Source organism: Prosopis cineraria, unplaced genomic scaffold (assembly GCF_029017545.1).
Source record: "Prosopis cineraria cultivar Desert tree isolate PC_DT_omini unplaced genomic scaffold, ASM2901754v1 PC4, whole genome shotgun sequence".
Lineage (NCBI taxonomy): Eukaryota > Viridiplantae > Streptophyta > Magnoliopsida > Fabales > Fabaceae > Prosopis > Prosopis cineraria.
This window is the reverse complement of record NW_026555335.1, coordinates 7495098-7506555: the sequence shown is the minus strand read 5'-3', so window position 1 is coordinate 7506555 and position 11458 is coordinate 7495098. Positions and strand designations below refer to the sequence as shown.

At 37.5% G+C, this 11458-nt stretch overlaps 1 protein-coding gene across 3 annotated transcripts; it reads right to left on the bottom strand.

Moving 5' to 3' along the window:
• On the bottom strand, positions 1 to 11168 carry LOC129309480 (flowering time control protein FCA-like). 3 transcript variants are annotated; one of them, XM_054951069.1, is made up of 18 exons: positions 10585 to 11167; positions 8723 to 8793; positions 8157 to 8235; positions 6380 to 6462; positions 6232 to 6283; positions 5643 to 5710; positions 5345 to 5411; positions 5050 to 5129; positions 4907 to 4971; positions 4031 to 4087; positions 3746 to 3911; positions 3259 to 3336; positions 2509 to 3096; positions 1826 to 2032; positions 1546 to 1746; positions 719 to 787; positions 597 to 639; positions 1 to 383 (listed from the first exon to the last, which is right to left on the bottom strand). In XM_054951069.1, exons 1-18 carry the CDS (start codon positions 10880 to 10882, stop codon positions 373 to 375), a joined length of 2283 nt encoding a protein of 760 aa, XP_054807044.1. In that variant the 5' UTR covers positions 10883 to 11167; the 3' UTR covers positions 1 to 372. The 3 variants fall into 3 exon arrangements, with proteins under 3 accessions (XP_054807044.1, XP_054807043.1, XP_054807045.1); XM_054951068.1 differs by having other exon boundaries at positions 2509 to 3177; positions 10585 to 11166; XM_054951070.1 differs by lacking the exon at positions 8723 to 8793 and having other exon boundaries at positions 2509 to 3177; positions 10585 to 11168.
• Positions 11169 to 11458: the final 290 nt, after the last annotated feature.

Genomic DNA, 11458 nt, shown 5'->3' with positions numbered 1-11458 from the left:
TATTGAATTGCTCCATTGATTGATATGCCTTATATAATGAGCTGCTCAATATTGGCTAGGTTACGATTATAGCAACTACGTTACACAAGACTATGGTAATTGGTGGGGCACTTCATTTGCCTTATCTAATGAGTAATATGGCCCCCTCCACTATACTGCTCAGCCAGCAAGTGAAACTGAAGTGAAACCTAAATACTCATGACTGTACATTAACTGTCACCCCATGTTTACTTGGGTGGTCAGAACTCAGAACCAAGGTCACTAAACCCTAACTTTGTGCTTTCAGCTCAAGGGCCTCTTATTATTTTAGAAAGCCAATGTCCCTTACCCTATTTGCCGCCGCCGCCGCTTCAGGCTCACGCCCATCCGTGTTCAATAATTTCCTGGATGTACAAACAAGATGCCAGAAATGTCAGCACTGAACTTATAGGAAAAGACAAGGTCATTCACAATTCACAAGCCTCTTTCATTTCCCCTCCCAATCAAAACAATAATAATCATAACATGAGACTGTTTCTAAAATAGAAAGGGGAGAGGAAGACATTCTGTCCATTATATAGTCATCTTGTTATTGAGTCAAGTCAGAAGACTAGAACCTGCTGGCTTATTCAACGTCCACCCTTGTGAACCATGAAACCCCTGTAACAGAATCAGGGAAATAAAATTAGACTGCAAGGAGAATTTACATTAATCAATGACTGAAATGTTAATTTCGTACATGTGGGACGTGCGCAGGAGGATCACCAACAGATACACTTGATGTCTGTGATTGGATATATCCAACTTCCTGAAAAGCCGAGCAATTTGCACGTATTTATATAAGAAAATATCACTAGAGATAAACATCCTACCGTGTAACCAAACAGCACATACAACAAATGGAACCACTCAATATTGAATAGTATAGGAGACAACAGAGACTACAAGCATGAATCCATATCTCTAGTCACATAGGGCGCAAACTCCCACAACAAGATGGGAGCAAGAACTGCCCAATTACCGTACCATACAAAGGTATGAGCAACTCTAAGAATTTCTCCGCAATTTCTGCCAAAACACATGTAGCCCTAGCCAACCTAAAATACACCGAGCAGAATTAAATTTTACTTAGAATTGTTTTTATTTGGTACAAAACGATAGGATATTCCACACAATCTACAAATATCCATCTATGAGAGCACATTCTATAAAATGCATTGCAGGACTGAACAGCAAAGAGACTGATAGAGGTAGAAGGGAAATAGAGAGAGAGGAATAGTATTTTCATTCACAAGACACCATTACATCCACAAGACTCTATTTACAGAGAACATAACTAAATGCCCAAACTACCCTTTTATCCCCAATTCCCCTAATTCCCATGTATCAGAGACAATATCATTGTCCTTAAGAAAATGCTTTCTTTGAACGCCATGCAGAGGCTAAAATGTTTCCTGAACGTTTTGATGACTCGAAACTCCATATGCCTGATACTAGAAGTCCGAAAACAAAGTCAACATAACAAATCTTCTTTCAACACCACGATGAAAGAATTCAGACACTTACAGAAGATACAGAAGGCTGCTGCATCTGTTGCTGGACCTGGTCGAGAATCTGCACCTGACCTTGCGGCAGCACCTGTTGCGATTGGGGAACTGGCAGGGCAGATAACGCTGGTGGTTGTAACTGAGATTGAGACTGGTGAAAAGTTGGCATTTGCTGTTGTTTTTGCCTTTCAGATAATGTCAACTCCTCTGGTTTCTCCCACTATAAGTTCATTTAATGAAAGATAAATAACATGAATAGCATGAAAAAAGAAACCTGAAGGCAACTAAAAAATTCTTACCCGACTTTCATGAGTGACACTATTATAATAATACTTGAAGCCCTCAGGAGATATATGCTCTGTCCAATTGCATTTTGAAAGAGCCACGTTCTGGTTTATTGTAGGTGTAGCAGAAGCATATGCGGAAGAAGGAAGATCTGTGGCTGCTGCTGCAGCAGCAGCGGGATTACTGGCCACTGACTGTGGTACAATCATAGGCGATTGAGACTGCATGACAAGAATGCACCAGCACACAATGTTGGTATGAAAAAGTTCTAAAGGTATGGATAACCTCCCCGGTGCACACAGCTAACGGTACATCTAATGTCGAAACACCATTAGCAAGCAGAAATTTCATGAACTGTAAAAGATATGCACGCACCATTCTTTTATTGGACAACTTAAAAGCAAATACTTAAAAGATTGCACTTTAGTCTTATCGTTTTTCTTTCTCATCCAAATTTTAGTGCCTTCACATGGGTGATTACTGTTTTAGTGCTTCCCACCTCAAGAACTCAAGTGCCTTCGAAATGCGTTTATCCTTTGACTAAATTATGCAATTAATGGAAAAATCACAAATATAAAAATTTTGTTGCAGAACTCCAGAACCTTAATTAAATTTGTATGAATTCATTCAGCAAAACATGCAAGAATATGAAACTTATTCATTAATCATGATCTTAGGAGATGATGACCTAAACTACCTGCTTTTTAGCAGCTTCTGCATTTTGCTGCAATGCTAATTCTTGACAAGATGGCTGCATCATTTGCACTTGTTGAATCTGGGAAAAGGCATGATGAGACGAATGAAAGCTTGCTTGCAAAGTCTGAGTTTGTTGTGACCACATCTGAGCCAACTGAGATGGGGACTGCTGAAGAGGCTGAAGTGGCTGCTGCTGCAACAAGGTTGGCTGAAGCGGTTGCTGCTGCTGCAACAAGGTTGGCTGAAGTGGTTGCTGCTGCTGCAACAAGGTAGGCTTAAGTGGCGGCTGCTGCTGCTGCTGCAACAAGGCAGGAAGTCGCTGTTGGTTTGCAGTATTTACAGCTGTATTAGATTGCAATCTAACATCGAGAGGGCTCCGAGGCATTGCAGCAGATGAAAGATTCTGTTGAGTTTGATGCTGGGACGCTGGTAACTGTCCATTCATGCCAGGCACCTGCAGAATAGGAAGCGGCCCCCTAGACAAAAAAGGTTGCGGCTGACCAACCTGCCTAACTGATGAAAGAGACATTGATGTCTGTAAGCTGGGCATTGGAGCTTGATGGTACAAATGGAGGGAACAAGGCAGTTCCTGAGACAAATGCACAGGTATCTGTGAAGATAACATTTGTTGGCTAACAGGAGGAAGTTGTGAAATTTCTGGGTTCAAATTCTGAAAGCAATAATAATAATCACGTTACTAATACGTTTCTTGCAGGGAAGGAAGGAACGAAGTCAAATAATCTTCATCTACCTGTTGTGACATTGATGACAAAGAGTTCCCTTGAAAAGGACCATCCATGGGGGCTCCAAAGCCACTAGCAGGAACACCCTACATTATTTAAGCACTGTAAGCAATAGATGTGACTGATAAATACTTAGTTAAATAAATAAATAACCAGTGAGTAATGACTGAATGGATGTGTTTGCAATAGCGTGTGTATGCCTGCAGATAGAATTAGCGATTTAACTTCCATCATTATTCTTATCAAATTAGTTTAAAACAATGGTACTGTTTATGCTCATACCGTCAGATTAGCTAAGCTGGCTGATGGTCTGCTAATAATAAGCATCAAGAAGTAAATGCAAAATTTAAGGGAAGATGACCATTGGACATACCCCATTTTCAAGGGAAAGTAAAGAACACATCATTTATGGTCATAGTAGCTTTTAAAGACAAAGATAACCATAAGCATTACATTTAAGATAAAACTTTGCCATATCATCAAGTTCATACTTACTGGATTCATAGGCATTGCAGGGCCACTAGATCTTGGGAGCAGAGGAGGCCTTACACCATAAGGACCAATGTTAGAGGACGATCCCATATTCAGTGGATGCATTGGACGCCAAGCATCAAACGGAGGGATACGATCAACCTTAGGTTCATTAACATATGATGGAGGACTGCAAAAATTGACAACAGAACAATACATTGCACTAAATGCCAGCACGAGGGGATGGTGATAAGGGAATCAATCAGAAGACACCAAGTAAATAAAACAATAGAAGGGAAAGTAGGATACCCTGGGTCTGGTGCTTCAAATCTAGGACCAAGTCCTGGACGGGGAAAAGCAGGACCCCTAAAGCAAGCCAAACAACAATTTATGAAACCAAAAATAGAGATCAAGAAATAGCATGCATTCAAAACATATATAGGACACAACAAAAGGTACACATGAGTGCAGAATCTGGTGCAAGCAAACCTTAAAAGCATGGACACTGACACCAAAACAAGACAACATTATAGATAACACAACCAAACAAATTATATAATGTCCTTCTGCAATTTAAAATACCTTGTTGTATTAAATATTATAAATCTCCAGTTTTAAGGTGTCTGTGCCTTGTAGCAGCAGAATGACTGATATTTATTGCACATAATGGCCAGAGCACAAGCAAAGTAAGACTGAAAAACTCACCTTGAGCACAAAGGAAGAAAAATTTAAAAACATGTTTTTAAGGGGAAAAAAAGGACTTGTTAAGGCAGTAAAAGGTCACAGTCAACAAGACAAACATCAAAGAATTTAAGCTGAACTCAATTATCTGGAAACAATTTGACTGAGATCAATGAGAATTTAATCTATTATTACATCCCGTTTAACTTTGCATGACCAATGAGACTTGTTCTGACTTATCTCTATTTCATACCCTACATCAATTTGGGTTGGGCTTGCTTAACCCCTGGATCAGCTAGCCCACAAACCAACCATAATATACTGTGTTCATACTGTCATTAAGATTTAATAAAAAAATTAAAAAAAAAAAAAGACTTGAGCATGACTTCATATTAATATAATGGGCAAGAGACAACAAAGTCAAATCTGAACGGTCCACATTGGGTTGAATCTAATAGCATTCACGTGAATTTTGTTCTTAAGGATAATCTTTAGATATCATACCTTGAGTCTCCTTGCCGAGGTCTCTTTGGATCGGCAAACCGGACAGTTAATGGTTGATCACAACCCTGTCAAGAAAAATAGATGATAAGCATAATGTTTCAACAAGGATAATTTTGCAACAATAAAAATAAAACCTTTCTTACTTTCATTGTATAAATTCCGTTAAGAGCATTTATAGCTGCCAGTGCCATATCCCTATGAGAGTATTTAACAAAACAGCGTCCTTCAATCAAGAGGGAAAAATTAAAATTATATATTACCGTTCAGTATTTCATCTAAGCAAACACACAGGAAAATCCAAAACTATCAAAGGGGACAAAAAGAACAACTACACCAACCAGTAAGCCATGATTTACGGGCACGACACCCATCCCAACCCAAAATGAGGGAAAAAAAAAAAAGATATAGCAGACATCTGGATAGTGCTAGGGAACAAACCACGGCTTTGCTTCTTCTCATCACGCAGGAGACACACATCTTCCACCTGGCCATATTTTGAGAAAATCTGATACAGTAGACATCATCTATTAGTTTCATGCTCTCAAACTATCAGCAACAGTAAGCACAAAATTATTTTGGAAAGACATTAAACATGCATTCTTAACATTTAATATCATGAAGGCCCATCAATTCCCTTGGGCAAAATTGCCAAAGTTTCCATTTGGCTAGACAAGACAAATAACTGCCCCACTAAAAATACTTGCATTGCAAAGCATATTTGGTGCGTGCAACATACTTCCTCAACTTCCTCTACTGTAGCCTGTTTGTTCAAAGAGCCCACAAATAATTTGTACTCAGTTGCACCTGTTGTATGGGAAAGTTTACAGCAAAACGGAACAGTCAATACAAGGAGAAGACTCACATTAAAAGTACTTTTCGATAAATGCATCACTGCCCACATGTTTTATTAAGGTCATATAGTTGTTCCAACTTTGAACTGATAAGTCAATTTTACTAGAGCTGCAAAACTCTTTGGCAGAAATAGTTTGTCTACTACAATTGACATCAGATTATATGCACACAAGTAAACTCAAAAACAGACAATTCCAAGTATCTGTACTCTACAGTTCAATAAAAAATGATAGACAGGTTGATAAAGAATGACAACAACATGCTTTTATGCTCTTTCACAGAATTCTAGCCAAAGATTTTTCCAAAATTCCATAAGATTCCTCATGCCCAACTCCCCTGTTAGATAATTCAATTTTGTATAAAAAACACAAGTTACAAAACAAAACAGCATATAGCCATTTGATAATGCATATAGCATACACAAAATAGTAAGAATTTCAAAATATAAGACACCAATTAGTACGAAAATTTACCAAGACGTTCCTGTTCAGCATCAGCATATCTCACTTGGATTGGACATACACCCTAAAAGGTAATCAAGTTTTAAAAAAACTAAAGAAGAAAAAGAAGAAGAAGGAGAATTTACAAGTAGCATTTAGGATCAAAAGCAAAACAGCTCACTCCAGGAAGAGTATGTTGTTTGTGCAAGGCTCTAATTGCCTGATCAGCTTCTTCTGAAGTAGCATACTTAATGAAGCAATAACCTGCACAAGCAAGAAGTTATATGTTGATTCCATCAATTTTCCATTACCCTTCCCACAGTTAGATGTCAATATTAATGAGCCATAAAGTTATTCTTCTCAAGGTTATCATTAGATCATTCATGGGAACCCTAAAGAGTGATTTGATCTTAATTGACACCATCACTTTGCAAAGACACACCAAATTACACTATATACATTACCTTCAATTCCATGAAAGATAAAGACCAGATCCCTAATCTAATTTGACTGAAACTAAATAAGCTTGTAACAAATTTGTGTATTTGATCACAACCATTAATCCAACTTTAACATCAAATAAACATAAGTAGCATGCACTGCTGATACACGTCATGGAGACCCAACTAACCATAATGAGTTGTTAGACACTTCAAAACCTCGCATCAAATTTTGTATTCCAACTAAGTAGGCATAAAGTAAAAGGGGCGATCAAAATGTCAACATATCCAAACCTAACTCCATAACCACCACAAATTTCTTGCATATCAGATCTCCAACAGCAAGGAAAGAATCGTACATAGGAAATTGGGAAAAAATTGAAATTCATAGAATATACGGCACTGAGACTTATTTAAGGGAGACAACCGACTAGAACAGCTGAACAATTAAAAAATAAAACCAACATAAACTTCAAGTCAAGCTTAGCATCACAAGCTGCAAAAAAGTTAATAGTGCAAAACAGCACCTTCAAACCCTCAAAACTTTTCATATCAATCATCCCTGATCCCACAAACAATATTGACTAGCTAGCAGCAGATTCAACCAAATACTGATAAAATTACAGCCAGAACCCCAAATCAAGAATAAATTATAAATTATCCCAAACCATACAACATATGATTTCACATGAATAATCAGGCTGCTATATAGAAGTTGAGACGGGCTCCACTTCTAATGTATCTCCATGTGCAATCACAGACCTATGATCACAAAGGAACTGAACAATTGCTCCAAAGTGGAAAGTAGAAACATTCCATACAACATAGAAATGGAATGTTAAATCCATTATAAGAACAAAAACTTTGGATTGTAACAAGAAGTTAATACCCATAGACGAACATCTAACACATGACCAAAAGGTCTGCCATTCATGAAGTAGGAAATGAATCATAACTTGTAAGTTGCCAACAAACACATAGCAAGCTAACATCAATTACCATCCATATTCAGTCAACCCAACTTCTTACCCATGTAATTTTAAAACTGAAACTGATAGGAACACTCATGTTTGCTACAATATGGGAACGTGAAATCTCCCAAATTACATTGTGATTAATACCATTCAAATGCAATAACCCAAGTTTTTCTCTGTTCCTTCTATAAGGTGAATTTTATATTTTTTACATAAACAAGCTACAGTCAAGGCTACGGGCACTCTCGTTACAATCAGTTGTTGGGTAATGACCCCACTGCTGCATCCACAATTGCAAGAGCAGGATCTATTGGTCCTCCAATGTCTCATCTGCTATAGAAAGAGAGGTTCACATGTCTTGCCTCCTTCTGCTATGACAGGATGAGGACAAAAAAGGTAGGCTACCAAAACCAACAAGTCTGGACTTGTTGCAAAAGTAAACTGAGATGAAGATGAGCTTAGTCTCTTCCATCAGCCTCTCAATGGACCTGAAATAAGATTCATATGAAGTGCAATAGTCTTGGAATATAAAGATCACAGATACCTTGTTGTTGCCCAGCTTTTCTATCTTTAATCAAAGCAACCTCAAGCACATTTCCATGTTCCTCAAACAAAGGGCGAATCTGACATCAAATAATTGTAACAAGTTATGGTGCATCACAAACACATGATTAAACATTTAACAAGAGAACCAATGATGATAATATGTTAAACAATAACTATCAGATAACCCAAAGTCAATGACTCAAAGTGCTAGGAAAACCATTGAAAACTTGAAAAGATTTATGCTGGATGGGATGTGTGCATTTAGAAGTATCACAGTAAATTTAACTTTTACCAGACATTAGTTGAAAAGTAAGTAATAATACTGTGCACTTTTTATCATAGATGAATAACTTGACTACAAACCAATGCCCATGCAATTTCTTTTCCTCCCCGCAGAACACCCCACCCAAAAAGACTTAGAGGAGCTTGAATACTAAAAAGTTGCAATATTTCAAAAATATATAGCCCTTTCGTGATAACAAATGTGAAATTATTTTACAAAAAGAACTTCAGCAAACTCGGCAAGCAAATGAGGGAACAAAACAAGGGTTAGATGTGGCTTACATCTTCTTCAGTAGCAGTCCGGGGTACAGATCCAACATAAAGTTTTGCAAAACTTCTACCATCAAAACGATCTAAAAAGATAAAATACATCAAACACTGATTCTCTTCCACTTCCTCACATGTTGGAGGTCATATAATTAAAATAACTTAAAGGAGGGGGAAATGACTGAGTTTGCAACTAAGGGTGAAATAAAACAGAGCCACTTGGGCATGCGTGCGTATCCATGGTTCATTTGTTTCACATTTATAACAAGCATTTGTAAAAAGAATAATATATCTTTTTTTTTATCGTGAGATGGAGAGATGATGTCAAAGTGGTCTAACAACTATGAAATCAAACTTTTTTTGGGTTTACATGGTATGAAATAAAAACATAGAAGTTAGGATCACATGCTTGAAATATGTGACTAATATGAGAGATAAGCGCATCAAACAACTGTATACTTTGTAAATTAGAACGATCCTAGTATCACACAAATGAGAACATCTGAAAATTCCTTCCAGACCAAGGGGGAAACATGCTAATGGGCTATCAAGATGTCAATCATAAAATGCTGGATTATAATATATATATATATATATAAAGTCAGCTATAAAGCTAAAGGGTCACATAATACTTGTATGACAACTTCACAATAGTAAATAAGCACTCTGATAAAAATAAGAAATATAAAAATAAGCAGAAATAATTATTTTTAAAACTTATATGTACAAAAATAGACCCTTCCAACAATAAAGCCCCTCTTACATATTTAAACATAAAATTATCTTCCACAATAAAGGGATTCAGAAGATCAACTAATTCAGTATGCTTCCATCACATTTTTAATAATATTATCATTGTGCACATAGTAATACGAATTGCCAATGTAACTGATTCCTTTGACAATAAATCTTTAAGTTTTCCATATATTGCCAGGGGCATCTAAAACTGTCGCTACAGATGACTCAGCGATTAAATTATCACTATCAACTTGCACCCCAAAGATTTGCCCCCCTCCCCACTGAAGTAATACAGAGCATGGTAAACGTTTAAGTGAACATCCCCCCCCCCCAAAAAAAAACAAAAAAAAAAAAGAGCTTAAGTTTTTACAGAACAATAAACAGGACAGGAATTACTAGTTCCCCTGCCAGAGGTACAAACATAAAATTCAAAAGATACACTTGTTATCCGTGGTCCCCCAGTTTAATGACATGCAAAACCGTGATCTAGAGCAAACTTAAGCTCAAGAGACCAGAAAAGCACTTGACTTCTACAGAGAAACGCTTGCAAGTAACTACCAGTAAGTACCTTTTTTTTTTTTCTGAGAATTACATTAAAGTCCCATACAAGAAAGTTAATTACTGCAAAATACATTGAGAATTTAACAAAACTATGTTGGCAACTAATTATATTGTTAATGTAGCTTAGTTTAGTTGTCAATAAAATTTACAGTAATTAATTTCCTTATGTGAAACTTCATTGTAATTCTCCCCTTTTTTTGGGAGTGAAAAGGGAATATCATTACTTGATGAAATGTACAAAAGGCAGCACTGGGAGATCAAAAAGGATCAGTCTGCAGAAGAAGAAAAAATCGGGGGGTTGGGAATTACAAAAGATCAAGAATTAGCTGAAGGGATCAAGAACTAATTAAGATCATTGGCATTAAAAGTAAGTTAAGCCATAGCAAAGGAGTCATTGATGAGACTGATGGCTGTATGAGTTTATTCAGAAAAGATATCAAATATAAGTAATTGATATCAATTGTTGATGCGGAAACAGAAAAGGGAAAGCGAAAAACTGCTACCATACAGCGCAGCGAATAAGAAAACTAAACAAGAAATGCCAAATTTAACAAGAAGCAAATGAGCGTTACACTAACCTGGCGACCCTCCACGCCCAGAAAAAGGAAAGCCTCGTTTCTGCCCAGAATGCGGTGGCACAGGATGACTATCAAACCCGAAACCACTAGGACCATCCAGTGGCCGGAACCTACCGCCTCTGCCAGGAGACCGACTTGGCGGACTGTCCAGAGAACGATAGTGACCTTCGGCTCCGGCAGAGCGGAGGTTAGATGGGCCACGGCTGGGGTTTCCATAGGTCAAGGGATCATCGGACAACCATGAGGGACCCCGGGAGTGACGATAGTGAGAGCTTCCAAGGCGGTCTCCTCTGTGCATATCCCGCTTGACCAAGAAAGTGCAATCAACCCAAGTCTTCGGAAGAGCAGAGAGGGAGTCAGGGAAGTAAGGACTGAAAAATTCTGAGGCAAGTGACGGAACAAGATTGAGACTGCTGACAATGTAATTTCAGGAGAAGATGACCCGGAGGACTTGTCAGGAGTTACTTTGAAATTGGACGTAACGAAAACGGAATTAGCAGTAACACGTCGTTCTCGAGTCTCGGGTGTTTTCCATGATGTCGTTTCGTGGAGTTCAACCGGACGTCATTGTCGTACACAACCGGACACTGGCCGTTTGGTTCGGGAAGACCGGAAAAGTGAAAACCCAAAATTTGGTGCCCGAAGGGAATGATACCATAGTTGAATTAATTTTCTGGCTGACCATAATTGAATTAATTGGTTGATGTCATGAATATTAAAATATTATTTAGATATTCATTAAATATTTACGTGAATTTCATCATAATTTTTTATATTTAATGGATAAAAATATCATAATTTTTTAAAAAAATTATGATATTGTTATAATTTTTACATAAATTATTCATTCCGTTAAAAAATATAAGATATTTTT